At 51.5% G+C, this 18,991-nt stretch overlaps 1 protein-coding gene across 1 annotated transcript; it reads right to left on the reverse strand.

Annotated features, from left to right (window-relative positions):
- Positions 1–5,302: 5,302 nt before the first annotated feature.
- LOC119105433 (oxytocin receptor-like) lies at positions 5,303–13,246 on the reverse strand. The gene is made up of 6 exons (XM_037228898.1): positions 13,169–13,246; positions 12,443–13,096; positions 12,193–12,406; positions 9,683–9,795; positions 9,034–9,176; positions 5,303–5,372 (listed from the first exon to the last, which is right to left on the reverse strand). The coding sequence occupies exons 1-6, from the start codon at positions 13,244–13,246 to the stop codon at positions 5,303–5,305; spliced, it is 1,272 nt and encodes a 423-aa protein (XP_037084793.1).
- Between the last annotated feature and the right edge of the window lie 5,745 nt (positions 13,247–18,991).

Consider the following 18,991-nt stretch of genomic DNA (forward strand, 5'->3'; position numbering starts at 1 on the left):
ACCTAAATCAAAACTGTTGCAAGACCCAAATGCACATTTAGCAACCAAAATTAATGACAGATAATTGCCAAACTCCTGTTAGGTGTGTGCTGGGAACATTGAAAACATTAGGCACACTTCCTTTAATTGCTAGTGGTGTGAAAGTGCGTGCAAGTACAAGGCAAGAGTATTAAGTTGTCGTGGTGTAATATCTTTGTTCATGGAAAGGCCATATGCATAATTTTGAGTAATCCGTTCTGTACACATCTATGGCCTGTCATGCCCTTAATTGCATTGAATACTGCCTAATGTGACCATTACATATGCACACTTTGCCAAAGAAGCATGGACTATGGCCGTGGCTTTGCCTCTGGGTTTGACAAGGCGAACGAAATTTTTTTTTAAATGTTCGCACATCACAAATGTCATCCTTTTTAATATTTGATTTAAGTTTTTTATGTGTATTTCAAGTGACTATATTTTGAAATAGTCACTTAAGTATTGTTTTAATGAAATCTAACTATCATGATGTAGACTGAATGTTGAATTATGAAAGGCAGTGAGCACCAAATTCTTCAAATGTTATTCGCCAATGTTAACACCTGTGGATGAGATCTGACCTGCACTAGGCAATCAAAAAACGAAATTGCCAAACTGTATGTTCCCCAAAGTGATCCCAATAATTGAGTTTACACAAATTGTTGTCTTTTCGGATGTGGAGAGCCCGCAAACTTCTCAGTCTATGCCCATTCCAGAGATACCGCCTGTTGCTACTCCATTGTCTGCTTCCAAAGTGTGTGTGTGCTTATGTGAGCCTAACTAATTGACTGCTCTTTTCTGTTTTCTTTAACCTTCCTCAATCTTTGCATTGGTGCATTTAACAGGAGCAAACTGCAGGTATCATCAGCTGTGTCATGAGGTGGTCGGCCATGTACTTTCGCTTTGTGGTGCCCATGCACTGCGCTTGCAGGTCCCGTAAATTTGGAGGCGGTAGCGTACCACCTCGGTCTGTTCCACGGAATCTGCCTAGTTGGGCTCTGCAGGCGCTACATCATCCCCTGCACGACAGGCAAGATGCATGATCCGGTGAGGGATGAATGATGCAATGATCGATGCGCAATGCAATGACAACCACGACCACATAGCCCATGTTCTCATTTCTAAATGTTTCAGATGCTGCAGTTGGTTTTCAGCATGCTGAAAGCACGTATAATTTTGACACGTGTTTTTTGTGTGGCCGTGTTGAAGTAGCGCTAGGTAGGGCTGAGGTGATCGTTGTCTCGGTAAAAGGTGATGATCTCCGAGGAAAGGGGGAAGCTCCTGTCCTGGATGAGGTGTGCGTTAGATGGAAAAAGCTGCCGCCAATCCTCCCTGAGGTGGCAGAGGGGGCTTCTCTGGAAAACTCTAGAATCGTGGGCGTATGCCGGGAATCCTGCAAGTACATCAGTGAATTCGCCGCGGCAGTAGATGTAATGCTTACAGCCAGTAGGTGTAATGCTTGGCCATGCTCATGCATATTATGAGAGGCTGCTATCTCCTTGCTGGGAGCATCCATGAAGATAAAGAACCGGTTGATTGACCCAACCACACCCGGGAAACCGGCGCGCAGCGCAGAGCCTGCGATGGTTTTATCTAGCCGCTCTCCTATGACGTCACCGCACGCGGTAGTAACAGATTAACAAAACGTTATCAGACATCAGTGTAACCCAGATTTTGAAGTTCCAAGCTGGTCGCCAGCGTAGTGATGGGACACTGGCTCGGTAAGGTACTGCGGCGCAGACATGACGTCTTCCAACGGACGCCTCTGATTGCCTCTGCGCTGGCCGTGATCGCCAAAATAACGGGCCAGCTCTGCCTGGAGATTTTGGAAAAAACTTGGCGCGAGATACGAAAACGCCATGTAAAATCTCCGTTATCATATCCGGAAACCACGTCGTATATATCAGGTTCTATTTTGTTTCCGCGATCTTGACGCTTTGGCAGGCTCAGAACCGCTATGTCGGCAAGTGTACCATTGTCTTAGTCACTTTCTGAGCTTTACAACAGAAATAGGCTGTCAGGACATTGTGAATGTTGTAAAGCCTTACATTCAGTGTTTTGGAATGTAAATGTACTGCATAACCCGACGCCACATGTTTCCATGGACATTGTTCATCTGGGTGTCTATAGGTAGAACTCGCCTTCATGCCGCCTGTCACAACATGCGATTTCTCCCTGCACACGTACTCCGAACAAGGCCTCAAACTTGCCAACTCGAAGTAGCACTTTGCTGCGTACGTGTTTCCGAATATTTTTCATCTTACCGGCCCTGACCTAGGTGAGCGCGCAACACACCTATACTTCATTTTCTGTCGGAAGTCATCTATGGTGGAACAATATTTATCCGGGCCTAAAGACGACGTGGGGCGTCCCTCCCTTAACTGCATCCCTGATTACGACCGCACGTGCCAAAACTCTTCCATGCGTAACAAGATATATGGACGATCTTAATTTGCGTGTGCGATGATCTTAGTTCGGGTAAGACTTTAAGTTACCAATGCCGGTTGAATTTCGTGTCTGTGGCAGGATCGATTGTATGGGGTTACTTTCGCGCAATGCTTAAATTAATGTAGCATGTTACTAAGTCGAGGGCAATGATCTGCCTTCCTCTGCCTATGATATTCTCGTTAAGTAGCATGGTTTATGGTATAGGTTGCTGTTGTGAAAAATACACACGAAGCATTTGCGTTTGACTGTACCGACTGGTGAATATCGTCCCTGCTGCGCGTCCAATGTGTTTGTTGGAAAACAGCTGGTTTTACCAGTCACCATATTTGGGAGTAACTTGAAGCGTTTTCCATTACGCAGATGACGTAGCTGTGGGGCGTCACAGGCTGTTACCTGAAAGGGCGACGCATCTGCCAACATTTTCCAAAGAGGAACGAGGCCTTGGCCCACACTTCCTGGTATCCTTTAGCTGTGCATCATGTACCGGCACGGTTTACCTGACCACCATGCCATCAGCAGATAGCAGCGGAAGTTGGCGGGACATTTTTGAACTGGCAGTCCAGCGCGGGCAGTGGCACCAAGGTTAGTTGTGTGACCTATTTTTTCCTCATTTTCTGTCCCCCCTTTACCTACCTGATGAGGACGAACGCCGAACATTCGTGCTCTCAACTAGACTTTTTCTGATATTCACTCCACCAACAGCCTACAAGTCTTCAGCAGCAAACTGGTCAGTGCATTAGGACTGTAAGGCCATCTATATCTTCGTAAAGGTTAATGTCCATTTCTCGGCTGACCGGATAGTCAGCTTATGGTGTGGACGGTGTCTGTGTGCGTGTGGTCCGTCCAGCTTTGATGCTGATGGGGCGGTATGATGAAATCAAAACGCCCCATCATGATCAAATGGAATGCATTCTGACCTCTCTTGATGTCTTATTCTGCGATAACTGTCTCAAAGTAAGTGCTGGCAAAATACAGCTTATGTTGCTCGGCAGGTGCCTAAATTTATGCAACACTCCGAAATGAATTGTTATATTTTGCAACCGTAACCTTGACCATTACTCGGAGGTGAAAAATTGAAGTTCGGTTTTGAAAAAAACAACCTTTCGCATGGTATACCATGTACATCTCGGTATAAGGCGTTATTTTGGAGTTTTAATCGATCACTCATGCATTTGTCTCTCCCTATAATCCACGCACCGGTCAAAACCCTGGTCTTTTCGCAGCGCCGTTACCGCGTCTCCGTTTGCAGCAATGGTACCTAAAATACCTTATATATATATATCACACAAGGTGATCAGCTTCTCAGCGATGGTTCTACTCAAACACAAGTGCGATCACGTGATGAAATTATTTGAAAACCTCGACTGGCTCACCGCTAGAAGACTCGTGCGCTATCACGCCCCGGTATCGCGCTCTCAGAATACTCCACCTGGCGAGTCCGAGGTGCTCGTCCGCGAGTTATTGGCGGTGTGCGAGACTCGCGAGCCCGACTCCCAAGGCTGGACGGCAATCTCCACGTGACGAGATCGCGGGCCGAAGTGGGGGGAGAGGGGGGGGGGAGTCGCTTTCCTTCGCCGGATGGCCGCAATGTACTATGGGTTGCCACGCACAGCTGAGGTTGCTCCCGGGTCTCCCCTTCGGACCGGCTTACGGAAGCTTCACATACGGCAGGACTCTGCGATAACTGTCTTGCGATGTATGTGCGCGTGTATGCATGATGCCCAGCTCAGATGTATTTATTTGCTTTTGCCTATTTACCTTGCCAAAGATGCCTTTGACTGGTATGCATGTGTCTCTAGCATTCACGTCTGTCCTTTAAGTTCGCATTATATATGTTCACGATGTGCCACTATGTTATGTGAATTATCCTTATATACGTGAAATGTCTAATGCCTAATGTCTAATAATTTCCATGGCTAAACTATGCTCTTTGTTGCGTGGTTGATGACTTCATTTGTACGTGGACCTCTAGCTCCTTTGTGTGTCTGCTATATCGCAAGGGATTCCTCTACATGCTCGCACTTGAATTATGTGGAAAATTAAAAGGTTTCGGTGGGCTTGACTTCATCGTTGCAAGCCCACTGCCCTCACCCTCTGCTGGTTTTAGTATTCTCTGCGCTGCATGCCAAATTTTGCATTGAAGAATGTCCGGCCACCTAATGCTGTGCTCTCTGTGCTTCTATTGGTATGTTACGGAACTTATACTCGTGCCCATACCCGTGCCCGATTTTTTTCTCAAAATTGTTCATCCAATCCGTAGATTTACTGGCTTAGTATGGACACTCTCGGGTCTACCGTCTATGAAGGCCTATATTATTCAGAAATGTATTCCACTCAAAATGATTTGCTACGTAGGCGAACTCGAAATCATCTTCATCTGTTATTATTTGGAATCTAGGAAAATGTAGCAGAATCTAAATCAATCACAGTCTGGCTTCTTCGACGCACAGTGGCTCGGCTGTGCGCATTTGTATTCATATTCAATGTTGCCACGCATTAGCAAGCACATTGACATCTCACGTAAGATTTCCTCTGCAGCGTGTACAACAAACAGCAAACAATCGAACATCGGAAGTCACACAAAAATCTCACAAGGGCGACCGCTGCGCAACATTTGCGTTTGCTCACTCGCTGTGCTTATCCGGCAAATGATCAAACTGTACGATTTAACCACTCCCTGAAAACCGGCTGCGCACCGAGGCCTGGCGGCGTTCGCGAGTCACTGCGCGTCGGCCTGTCGCCCCGGTCGGTTTCTCAAAGGCATTTAGCCAGTTCATGCCCGCCGATTCGTATCCCGACAGTGCCGTCGCTTGGAAAAACCGGACTGTTTAAGGCATCAGATACGCGACGACGGGGCGTCAGGAGGGCGACGCGCGGCGCGGAGGCGGCGCAGGATGGCGGATGCCCTACGCGGCGGGAACGCCGGTGTCCCCGGCAGCGTTCCCGATATAATCCCGGGACAGCGCGTCCCATGTAGTCCCCACGAGCCGCTGCCGATATAATCCTGGAGCAGTGTTCCCGATATAATACTCGGGAAGCACCCTCCATATAATTCCCAGGAAGCGCTCCCGATATAATTCCCGGACAGCGCTCCCGATATAATCTCGGAACAGCGCTCCCGATATGATCCCGCAACAGCGATTCGCAACAGCGCTCCCCATATAGTCCCCGGGAGCCGCTCCCGATATAATCCCCGGGAATCCCTCCTCATATAATCCCGTGGCCGCGCTCCCGATACAATCCCCGAGAAGCGCTCCCCATGTAGTCTCCGGGAAGCACTCCCCATGTAGTCTCCGGGAAGCACTCCTCATGTAGTCTCCGGGAAGCACTCCCCATGTAGTCTCCGGGAAGCACTCCCCATGTAGTCTCCGGGAAGCACTCCCCATGTAGTCTCCGGGAAGCACTCCCATGTAGTCTCCGGGAAGCACTCCCAGTATAATTGCCGGACGGCGCTCCCCATATAATACTCTGGATAACCTGACGCTTGATACACTCTGAAGGCATTACACATGGTCCATAAGAATCCGCACACCAAGCTTTCAGCCTAACGGGGGTGTGCCGTGTTGTTGACATATGCATGGAGACGGCGAAAACAGAGCTTTAGGAGACCAGATGATAACCAAAGTTCTTTTATAATGAATGTACCCCACAATTAAAAGGGCAAGATACATGTACCGCTCTTTTGTAGCTGATTCTTAGCTAAATACTTGGACTGTAGGCAAAGTATTTCGCTCGTCTGCTGTCTGGGGGAATGGGTCGCTGAGGATAGGCAATAACCTCCGTATATGAAAATTTGATTGCTTGCCCAATATCACAACGGACTGCGTCATCACACATACAAAATGTCCGCCAGTCGCGGAGGACGTTACTATCAGTCAGCGGCCACTCCCCCGGCAGGCATTACGCCCGCGCGCAGTGTGTTTTCTTCACGTGAGACGTTCTCGTGAGCCGTTCATGGGCTGGTATCGTCTTGCGCCATTGCGTTTGTGGCATCGCGCCTTCATTCACTCTCTTCACCCAGCATACATGCTCCGAAAATACAGAGGTTTCAAGACCTTTCCATAAGCCTTGCCATTTAGCAGTAGTAGAATGCAATTCATGTGATGTGTGCAACGACATTAATGTGAACAGTACATTGCTCTTAAATTGTCTAAACGCTAATAATGAGGCAGCTCAGCAAATGGCAGTTCACACGCCAGTGTTTTGATGTGGAGTATGCCATGTTTGCAATTCGACAACTTGTGACGCATGCAGGACTGAAGCAAACAGCTACACAAGCAAGCTGGTATCAAATAGTTGACGGTAACAACCGGCACATGGCCTCGGATGTCTTCATTAGGCATCAGCGCGGCCACCAGAGGACCATAACATCGTGGTCCCATAAAAACACGGTTCTTACCTGGTAGTCATTTGACCTATTGACACATAACCCCCCCCCCGCTCAAAAAAGTACGGCTGAATCGCATCACTTCGCGTTTATGCCTGACGTGATATTAGTCATCTACGCAGACATGCGTGCGGATCCAACAAGTGGATCCCAGGGTTCCCGGAGCATTATCGACAAAAAATGTAAAATAAGCATTAGATTCTGCAGAAATCCCCATAATGAAACCCGATTCAAAAAGGTCCACGGACAAAATCTAAACCACGTCATGGATTCGAGAAGATTGCTACACAGAGTGCTATACTAGTATACATCCGACACTGGGCCTGGATCCCGGCTGTAGGTGGGCGCCGCGGACCGGCCGCTGCCGGTGAGCAGGGCCTGCCGACGATGTGGCGCGCGCTGGACCCAGGCCAAAGTACCGCCACGCTCCCGGCTAGTGTACGGCCTCGTCACTGACTGAGTTTAAAATTGAACGTGCATTTTCGTTCAAGCTGGGTAATCATCGTAAAGATGGCGGCCGTGTTATTTCACCCGCCGGTGGAACACTGATCAGAGTCGTTACCACATGGCTCGTGTCACGTTCACTATTTTACCTTTTGATGGTCGCGCAGCTCGTCATTTTACCTTTTGATGGCCGCGCAGCTCGTTATTTTACCTTTTGATGGTCGCGCAGCTCGTCATTTCTGTTCTCACATTGCACGCTTCACATCTTAACGAACAGTCAAAGCTCACCTGTGGAATTAATAATCTTTCTTTATTGAAATGTTCCGACCTTCTGAGTGACCTATATATGGCCTCGGGCTGACCTATATACCTTGTCATTACTGCGTGTTGCGGTCAGTCCAATAGCTTAGTGCAATGGTACGTACTAGGTCCACAATAGTACTACAATATTAGTGGCAAATGTCCAGGTCAGTACAATACTACGTAATTGTACTGACCTTGTATTTTTCCAATTAACTATGTGATCAAGGATTAAGGAGCAAGTAGTTGATCATTGGAATGAATAACGTAACTCACTCATTGTTTAAGCTTGACAGCTTGCAGAGTTACACGGAAACTTTCCATTGAGAACCGGCAAACGATGACAACAAATTTTACACGGTTTTTCTGGCCAAGCACGTTTTGGTTATTTTAATTGTTCAGTGGTCAGCGTATTTCTTAACGTAGTGACGCATGCAAAAGAAGGAAAGAATGCAGGTTCTGAAAGATACCAACAGACAATCCAACGTAGTGAAAACCTTTGCTCTGCTCCATGCACGCACACCAAATAGCATTCTGTCTATCCAGGCAACTCGGGAATCCTAGTAAGAGAATGGTCCTGCGAAATTAGCTTGCGAAAGCCAGTAGCCAATAGGTGTGGGACCTTCTTAGCAAAGAGGAGTGACGCAGGTGCAAAAATTTGGGCCGTGCTCTGTAATTTTGAGGCCTTGAAGTTGCAAATGCTCAGCCTGCTTGCAATTCCGGACAAAAAATTGTCTAAAAATTGTCCGCAAGGACGGATTGCCCGCGTGCGATGAAGTTTGAAAGTAATTCCGGACTCTGTAAGACATTTGACAACATCGTGACAGAGACTCGCGATGACTGATCCTGGATAACATTTGCTGAGGCGAAAAGGGGGACCTACGATCCCAAAACATCCGTTTGAATCTTTCCATGGAGACTTGTTCGTGGAAGAGCTGAGAAACCGGACTCAACGTCCAGATTCTGGAAGCAGTGTACGGGACCTACGCACATGTCTGCGCCACCCAGTGTCTATACGAACCACCTCGGCCACAGCCCTTCGCTAAGACGGCAGCAGGGCCCCTCCCCCTCCTCGTAGCTGGACCAGCTGCATCACCAGCAGCACACAGCACGCTCCACCCACGCCACGCCACGTCACAGCCACGGGCTGGACTGCGGGCGGGCCGCACGCGGACCGCACGCGTCGACCCGCCGCGTGCTGTATCGCGTCTTCCCCTCCCCTCCCCCCCCCCCCCCCCCCCCCTATGACTGCCAGCACACGACAGTTCAGCTCGGCAGGCTCAGCGCGCAGTGTTCGCGGCTTCTCATTGGCTGCCGGCCGCAAAGTCAGTCCGGCTGACGCCGCGTTTCACTGCTGTCGCGGCGTCGGGCGCTGGTCGCGGTTCACGGGTTGTACGCGTGGCAAGAGCGTGTGCGGCGCAAGTGCCACGGCTCACGCTCGGTGAACGTCCGGTATGATAACGCAGGCCTCCGGCGGGTCCGTCTCGATGTCGGAGCTGACGATGGATTGGTCGGACCGCAGCAGCGATAGCAGCGATCCGAGCAGCATGCACGTGCCGCCCTCGCACTGCAGCGCCGCCTGGGAGCGCGAGATCGCGGGTCACGGGCGGCACGCACCATACAAGACATATACGTACACGGGTCACACGTGCCACCTTCACACTGCAGCACCGTCTGGGAAGACGGTATCGTAGATTTGGGGTGACTCGGGAACGCGGAAATACATTACGGACGACACAGGTCAAACACGCACCAACCCCAAACAAAGGCGACCTGCGTGGCTTAGCGCTTGATTACAGGTCGGTAATCGTTGTGCCGATCTGGTGTACACCTGTACATTCTCGGTGTGTTTAAATGGAAACAATGCAGCACGATCAGCAATGGGGTGCTGCTGCAAATGCAACGCCCCACGATAAATCGCAATATGCCGTAGGTCTCCGACCGAAGGGATTCCAGCCGGGTACATGTCGAGCCTGGCAAGGTGTATACGCAGTGACGAATGCGAATGGAGTGAATGTAAATAAATCCCAGCATTTTGCACCAGACAGTCCCGCTTCCGTAATAACAGCCAGAACGCAAACTTACCTTCAGTTGTACTGCGACGTCTTTGCTGAAGCACAAATAGATCCAGGGATTCGTGCACGAATTTAGACTTGCAAGCAGTAACAAGATGACGAACACCGCTGGCAGTTTTGACGCTGCAATTGAAGCAATAGCACCTTATTCACAACCAAATGCATGTCGTGAATCTTGTCAGAGAACGATCAGGTTTAACACTGCACGTCGGTGGGCACTGGACACTCTATTACAGCAGTGAATGGGCACTGGACACTCTCTTACAGCAGTGAATGGGCACTGGACACTCTCTAACAGCGGTCAGTGAACACTGAACACTTTCTGACAGCAGTCACTGGGCACTGAACGGTGTTCGGTGCGTACACACCCGCAGACCATCATAGCCTCACAAGGTCTCCCGGTCACCCACACGCTTCCACTCGCGCGCGCACTCACGCCCGCACGCTTCCACTCGCTCGCGCACTCACGCCCACACGCTCGCGAATTTCCCCGGCGCTCCCAGGCATGACATCGTTCTGTGATACCGTAATCGTGTGGCATCGGGATCCGCTTATATCTTGCTACTCCTTTCTTCACAAGCGTGACTGCTTTGAGCTGATTGACATAGTGCTACTTATTAATTCACTACCGATTATTAGCACGTGCACGTGTAATTGGGGTACTAATCGACAGGTGCCCGTGCCTTTCCAAATGGACCGATACGCCATTTACTCAGGACGTCTATATATCCTGGACCGTATTAGCCATTCTACCGCAGGAGCATTCGCTCCCAGTGAGTCAGGAGACGACCAATGCTCCTCCCCTTCCCCCATCGGGATGCCCGTCTCCAGGAAGCGTCTCAATCTAAATACAGCTGAGATGGGGCCTAGGCGTACCCGCCCTCCATGGGGACCGTGTACGGTTGCACAGCCCAACGCAAATGCCGCCACCATTCCTCTGAGGTTCGCTGGAGCCGTGATGGTGGTTCAGGGCGCAATTACCTGACCAGCAGTGACATCTCGAACGGTTATTGCGTTCGAAATAGCAACGTTATTTGGCGATTTGAGACCCCGTCTGGAGAGTTCTCAGGAAACTGGCAGCAGTCCTGAAGAATTTCGGTGACAGGGACTCAATGACGAGCTCGAGACGAAAGCGTCTCTATGGACAGTTTACATGGGGAGCGAGCCGATGACGCACGTGACGCTAGTCGGGGCGATATCTTACGCTCAGCTGAAAATGCTACAGCGTGCCGAGACACAACGATGGTCAGAAGTGAACCCATTAAGTACATGAGTCTTCATCGCGTCTTTCCAATTCGCTTAAAATCTCATTAACATTGAAAAACGAAGGGTATTCGGGCTCAGATGTGTCTGCAATGGTCTTTAGTATCTAAGAAGTGGTGGGTATCGTAGTAACTTTTGTATCCGATGCAAAGCACGCTGCAACCGAAAACACATGAAATTTTAGCCTGACTCCACACCTCTGACGTATGCATTGACAGATATGACTTGACAGATACACGTGCGCAAAATACGTAACATCACAATGCGAAAGGTACATCATGCAACATGCAAGTTATGCAAAAACACCTACAAAAACAAACTTTGAAAAAACATGATTTCCGCAATGTAAAGCGGGTAAGAAACACGAAATACACAAAACTCGGTGCATAGCAAACACCACACAGACGAAATCAAAATTAACCGACAAGGTATATGAATTTGCCGTAAATTTGGGAGCTGTTCATGTTCCTTGACAACAACACTCGGCCTACTTAACTTTTCCACGTGGTAAATTAATTCCATTCGACATGCTGGTACTTTCAGATACTCGTACTTTTTAGCAGTAACACAACGTCTAATTTGTCACCAAATCTGAAATGCACGAAAAGTGGCGCGAACATAAGTGTGTGACATAAGTATATGCATGGAACGTCGTCTGGTATATTACAATCGTCGTGAAATGTTTCTTCGGGAGCGCTCCGGAGTCGTCTTTGTTTCGTCATCTTGCGCTAAATCGTCACTCAAGCTCACAGTTCTTTATGTTGTGGTCCCATGGAACAAAACTCGCAAACGTCTAATGACAAATAGTTGAATGATTAACCAAAAACGCTTTCGTAGGAGCATTTGTGTCGGCTATATTGATGAGCGTCAGAAGAAGCAGTTGGTTTGGTCCCTGTCTATCTCATTCTTTGTGCATTTTAAATTTGATGCCAAAGAGCTCTCTGTGTAATTATTTTGTCGTAGAATAGGTCACTTAGTGCAGCAAAAATAAGGCGCTAAACACTATGAACGTCACAAACGCGATTGCCCCATGGGGTGGTCGTAAGTGTGACCGCACCGTGCAAGAACGTACCACTTGGTTTAACACGGCGACTCCAGAATTAGCAGTATCGCTAGTTTTGGCAACGACATGCCCCGAATCGACTGAAAAATCTGGCTACCAACTAATGCCGGGCTCCAGTTGCCGCATACAGTTACGGCAGTTGCCTTTCTCGACGAGAGCGGGGTGTTCCGACGCCAGGCGTTCATGACACTCACCGTCCTGCGGCGGGAAGTAAGTGAGGTAGATCTGCGTGCAGCAGAAGGGCGCCCAGCAGACCACGAAGCAGAGCACCACGCAGAGCGTCAGCTTCACCGACTGCAGCTTGGCGGCGCTGATGCGTCGCCGCTCGTCGCACACCTTGACGCGGTGGCGCGAGGCGGCGCCGGCCGGCGGTCGCACGCGAAGCTCCAGCGTCAGACAGCAGAGCGTCTCTGGCTGGCTCTCCCAGCTGACCTGGCTGCCCACCTGCTCGAACTCGCTGGCCGGCTCGCCCTGTTTCGAGCACTGGTAGATGCGGTACGTCATGGCCGAGTAGCAGAAAGCGATGATGGCCAACGGCACGACGAACGCCACAGCCGTGAACCAGCTGATGTAGGCCTTCTCGCCCCAGCTGAAGTGGAAGGTGCCCCAGCAGTCGGTCTCGCCTGACGGCAGCCGCTGCACGGAGAAGATGGCCAGCTGCGGCAGTGCAAATAGCGCGGCGCTCGCCCACGCCAGGCGCACCATATACCGCGCGCAGATGATCGAGTTGGAGTGAAACGTCGTCCGGCCGTAGATGACGTGGTAACGGTCGATGGCCATGGCCACCATAATGAAAGTGGAGAGGTAGAGGGTAAACACCTGCGCGTACTTGACCAGTTTGCAGAGCAGGTTAGGACCCATGAAGCGGTATGTGATGTCCCAGGCAAGCTGAGGCAACACGTTGAAGAACGCCACCAGGATGTCGGCCACGCTCAGGTGCAGCATGAAGTAATGTACGCGCGACATGCAGCGGTTGGAGCGGATGCCCTGCAGCGCCAGCAGAATGCTGCTGTTGCCCGCCAGCGCCATCAGGAAGATGGCGAACAGCACGCAGATCTCAATGGTGGCCAGGAACTCGTCGCGGCCGGGCCCCACCGGCTCGGCGCCTGGTGCCGCCGGGCTGGCCGTGCTGGCGGCAGCGCTCGGCGCCGTGCTCAGCTCGGCGCCGACGTCCTCGGCCGCCCAGCCGGGTACGCCGGGACGCAGCAAGCGCTCGGCCATGCGCGTCACCAGTGAGGAGCGGTTCATTCGGTCGGCGGACCGGACAGCTCGACAAGCGGGCGCGTGCGGCTAGGCGCAGGTGGACGAGGGTCCGCTCAGACGGCGAGGGCCGGAGATGCTCCTGGTGTAGTCAGGAGGCGCTCCTGATGTGGTCAGGCGCAGGCAGGCGCAGCCGGTTCAGGCTGAGGTGGCCACTGTCCGGCTGAGCTCACTCGACTGGCGGTAGGCAGGCGCAGCCGGGGCTGCGGCGGAGCTGCAGTTGAGGCGGAGCTGGAGCTGCGGCGGAGCTTGAGCTGAGGCAAAGCAGGGCTGAAGCGGAGCTGGAGCTTGAGCTGAAGCGGAGCTGGGGCCCGGCCAGAGCAGCCTAGGGGCGGCTGTCTCTTGGGTGTGCGGCCAGTACTGTTGCGGTGCTGGTCTGTCCGTGGACTAGCGGACCGGTTGGGTCCCACCCAGCGGTGGGTCACTTGCTATGACACACTGATTCCAGACAGAGAAAATCGATCGTGCTTCGACACCTACAGAAAAAAAAGACGCGGTTAGATCGACGTTCATCATAGTGAGTTGGCGGGGCCGACGCGAACCACCCTTAAAGTTTTTTGAGGATATTTTTCGACCGTCATGCGATCACGCCCAGCTTTCGGAAGCCTTTGGGGCATTTCTTGGTTTTCGCCGCAAAGACTGCGGACGGCGAGCGGCAACCAACGAATGCGACGATTTCACGCGGGGTCCGACGCTGTTACACCAACGGAGCCCTACATCATACACATAGGCTCAAAGCACGCAGAACTACACACTTTTGTGGACATAATTAAAAAAGGAACACACTTGTTAAAGTGTGTTATGCTATTGCGTGACATGATAAGCAATGACAAGGCCTCTTTGATACCAATCCATTGACCTATTCTGCAGGGCTGCATTTTTATTGGTTTTGGAAATGGCAGGCACACGCATCCCCCCCCCCCCTCCCCCACCGATTAGTCTGCGCAATGAAAACGACAAGTTCGGACGACGGCGGAACGTGTAAGGCGTCGCATTGCGTTCCTGGATGCTTGTCCTAAAACGGGGAGACGCGCTTGGGCTGTAAAGGCCTGCAGTACGCCGTGTGCGCTCGAGCTGAGTGTTCTCATTCCGTCGTGGAGACTTAAAATACATCCGACTTCGAAAATATCAGCAGCGGGCCTGCGTATGCGAGGACAAGAGCGCGAGGAGGGCCCGCGGCCGGACCTTGTCGGGGTACTTCGTTTCCCGCCATTCGCCTCCTGGGTTTGGGATTCCACACCACAGGTCACCGACCTGTAAACCAGTGCTTTGTCTCTCAGAAGCAGGCAATGCCCGCGGGCCATTCGAACCCTAGATCCGGACCCTGGACCCCTTCGACCCCAGTGATCGGAGCGGTCCAGACCCCACTAACTGAAGGGTAAAATGGACAATTCTTGTGTTTTTGACCATACAAAACGGCGCCGAAACTAAAATGAACACCAGCTATACTTGAGACGCGATTAAGTGCATTCTATCGACCGCATTGTGGGGCACTTGTGCTAGATGAGTGGATAATAACTCGGCTTCCGTTTGCGCGATGATCATGACAGATAGCGCAATGGCGCCATCCCGTGACAACATGCTATTGATCCTAGGTAAATAAGGACGGGTACTCTTCGAGCCAAAACAGAATTCGTCGCGTCCTCTGTGAAGGCGGCCGTGAAGCGATGCAACTTAAGTTACTTCAGGGCACTGCAAACCCAAGGCTAAGGCGACGTTAGGAAGCATTCTATGTGATGGAATTACCTCTCGCTCAAAACATTCACTCTCTGAGCAGGAGGCCCCCACTTGACCCAAATTGGATGCCACTCCCAGACAGTGCCTGCTACCTTGTACGGTGGCTATAAACTAACTGGCCGCCTGCAGCTTGAACTTCCCTGGGAGGCACCCTTCAAGACGGTGGAGTGTGCGGCAGAACTTTCCCATCCCGGTGCTCTCAGAGGATTTAGCGAGATATTGTGTGAAAGATGGTCGCAGCGTCGGTGCTAAAGCTGAGTACGGCCCTATTTGAGCACCTAATGTTTGTCGTGGTTCGTAGGTCTTTCAATAACTTTCTTATCAATGTCTTGGCAGATTCTTTTTGCATTTAAAACGCATGGCTTGTACAACAGTTTTTGACCTCTACAAAACTCACAGCACATTTTTAAAGCAGAAGAAATGTACCCGTTTTGTGGCTGCGTTGGCAAATTGCTTCAATCACGCTAGTTCTTACAGAGATTTAATTTCCTGATAGACTTCCAACCCCGAAGAACCATAGTACCGGCACACACGATAACAGCTTTGGGAGCCAACAAGATTCCCTTCACTGATCTTTCGAGAAATTGTACACCAAGCTCACGTCCATACCATACGAGCGTTTTACAAATTGTCTGCTCTCAAAACCCATCGTGCGCTGACTGTCACCAACTACCAGGAGCTGTTCTCATACCAATAACGAAGAACGCCTGACAGCATGCTGCAGATATGAACGACGGAGGTTGTTTTCATTTTCGAGGTCATATATTCCACTTAACAAGGCATATCGCCCTTGATCACTACAAGTTGTCATAATCTTACAGCTGGGGCCCCTGAACCTGGAGGCAAAGTGTCGGCTACAACATGCTCCTCATGTAGCTGACAGGGCAGAACATGCTGGATGAGTTATCTGAATGGTTACGCGTGGTCACACGTGACCGGCTCGCGCCAACATCACCATCATCACAACATGGACCGGTCAGCATCCGCTGCAGTGAACGACGCGATGAAAAAAGACGGTGCCTTCGCACCGCCTGACTCCAGGTCCCCATCCGCTCTACCGACACCCGAGTGCATCGCGTCCACCATGGTAGCACGCGCGCGGTCGGCCCGCCGAGCCAGTCACTCCGCGTCCCCACCGCCGCCGGCCTCGACGCACGTCGGGCCGACAGTGCCGCGGGCGCCACCCCCACCGACAAGCAGCGGTGCTTGGCGGCCGGTGACGTCAGCCGGTCACTCGACTGGTCTAGTGGTCGGTGCAGTTGATCGCCGACCGCCGACACCGAGATACTGCAGAAGCTTCACGACGGCATGCAGGATTTTCCCTTTTAAACGTCACCTGCGTTTGGGCAAACGCGCGACAGACACGCCGTCTGCTTGCAAAGGCCTTTTTTGTTTTGGAATTGAAAGGCTATTTTCCCTACAACATCTGGTTAAAATCGCCTGCTTAAATTTTGGTTATACTTGACTTAGTTTCCGGTAAAATTGCCAAGCTGAGCTTGAAGGTATCGCCGCTCACCGAGTAAAGGATTTCAATGCATGTATTTCCCCGACGCTTGGAAGACAGGCCGTGCACGTGAGAGACAGATTTAACTTTGTAAAAACACATACCGCCAAAAGTTCAGACCATAATTAGAGCTGTACGGACAAACGCACCAGCAGCCTTGGCAGAAATGCTGCTGATGCCGCGCGCAGTGGTGGACTTGCTCGCAGTCCACAACAAGATTTCGCCGTGGCAATCGGAAAGCTCTGGGAAGCACCAGCCTGCTTTCGCACACCGTCATTACACGGGTATTGATGAGGAGCGCCTCTGCAGTGGCTCCTAGTGCTACGACGGCGGTTGAGCGCCCATCCCTGTGTCTGCAGCGCCGCAGCTTAGCCCCCAGACCCGGCCACTTCGCCCAGGACCCAGCTTTCAGATTTAGCGACCATATCAGAGGCTATATGTTTGCATTGCGGCACACGAGTAGCTCAGTGCGTTGGGAAATTGTCTTCCAGATAGGTGCTGATTTCCACCGCTGTTTGTTAGTTTGGCGGACCAAAGGGGGAGATGGCAGCAAACAGACACTTGACTCATATGATGGTGAAAAAGGTTCTCTGCCTCCGGACGTGCTTTTCGAATCATTGTCTCACTCATGGTCTCTCTCACCACCCGGTGTCGGATTCGCCCCAGCGGAGGGCATCGGGCCGGTCCTGGCCTCGCCCCTGTGGTGGGTATCGAGCCGGTCCTGGCTTTGCCCCTGGCGAGGGTATCGGGCCGATCCTGGATTCGCCCCTGTGGTGGGTATCGAGCCGGTCCTGGCTTTGCCCCTGGTGAGGGTATCGGGCCGATCCTGGATTCGCCCCTGTGGAGGGCATCGAGCCGGTCCTAGATTCGCCCCTTGCGGAGGGTATCGGGCCGCTTTACGGCCCTCGTGAGAGCCGGTGATCCCCCGCTAATGCCGGTGGTTCTGAGGCGGCAGGCTCCAAGCAGATCTCCCCGACAACGCCACTATCGGAAATTGACTACGCAAGGCGGGCTTTAGAGGCGAAGCTTGTGGGTAAAGCACTTACCACACCCGGAGCTGATCTGAAGGGGTCGCCTAGTTTTGATTGACCCCAGTGAGTGGAGCTCCGGCGCGACTGAGGTCTACGCCGCCTTCCCGAACAGAGGTTAAGAGAAGCTCTCGCAGCGCAGGGCTGATAATGGCCGTATTTCAGTGTATGTATCTACGAAAATACGTCTGTAGTCTACGAACGAAGACACATCTCCTAAGATGTAGGTTACAAGAGGCGCTGCCACGAATTTTGAGTAAGGAAGGGGGGCACAATTTTCCAGAGGGTCTCCTGGACAAAATGGCCCCCTTACGGGGCAGACAGCATGATCCGGCGCAGTGTCGTATTCAAGAGGAGGGGCGCCGAGGACGTGTGATATAGAGCTTCGGTAGGGCGTATCAAGCTGTTAAAGCAGCACATCAAAGTAGATAAAGGAAAATAGCTTTAAAAAAATCCAGGATGGGGGGCTTCTAATTATTCAGCAAAGGGTCTCGTTAGCCTAAAGCAGGACCCCTTGTTCCAGGAAAGGCCTCCTGATGCATGGAGGGGCTTCTTGCATCTGGTGCCACCTCTACCCATTCGGCAGCACCTAGAACAGGATGCTGCCGATTCACGACTGGGGCCTACCAACCTATCCAAGGGTCTCTCCATACCAAAATAATGCTTTCTGATCTGGAAGCACGACCATCTGGTGCATGAAATGGGCCTCCTGCCCCAGACGCGCGGTGTCACGAATAGAGACGGCGGCTCCTAACCCAGAACAATGGTCTCCCAGTTTGCAACGGGGACTTCCCGAGCCAGCATAGGGTTTTCTTAACAACCTTGGCCGCCTGATCTAGGACATTGGCTGCCTCATTTATAAAGGTAACACCATGATCCACAAAGGGTCTTTTGTTGTGGCAAAACATCTTCAGAGCTCGGTCGGGTGCTCTATCGTTCAGTTGTGGGGGCTCTTTTACCTGAATTTGGGTATTCTACAGATGGCTGCAATGCCTTCAGTTTGGGCAAAGGGGCCTGCCATTTTTTCTGGGGGTTGAGGGGCAGAAACATACGCTTGTACCCTGTCTGCCGGCAGGTGCCACCTCTACCCACTCCCTTCTACGCCACCCTGGGTCTATGCATGTTTACATCCGTTCATGCAGATATATATGTCCCTGAAAACAGCCATATTGATGTGTTGTGTTCGAATTACCTGAAATAAGGCCCAATCATTTTCAAACGCAGAGACAGTCCATTATCGCACAATACGCAGTGCCCACGTCAATTCGCCAGCATCTGCACGCAGCCGAACCTGCCTAACTGCGAGTGTGAAATGCATGAATGAACAACAAGCAGATGCCAAAACCCAAACGCGAACTTTGCTCGTCGTGTTCAGCACCCACAAAGATGCACCCTCCACCCAGGACTAGCAAGGGCCCGGGGAGACCCCCGCGAGACACACACGGTGACGTCACGAGCCGACCC

This window comes from Pollicipes pollicipes, unplaced genomic scaffold (assembly GCF_011947565.3).
Source record: "Pollicipes pollicipes isolate AB1234 unplaced genomic scaffold, Ppol_2.1 Scaffold_6138;HRSCAF=7277_pilon_pilon_pilon, whole genome shotgun sequence".
NCBI classification, from domain to species: Eukaryota; Metazoa; Arthropoda; class Thecostraca; order Pollicipedomorpha; family Pollicipedidae; genus Pollicipes; species Pollicipes pollicipes.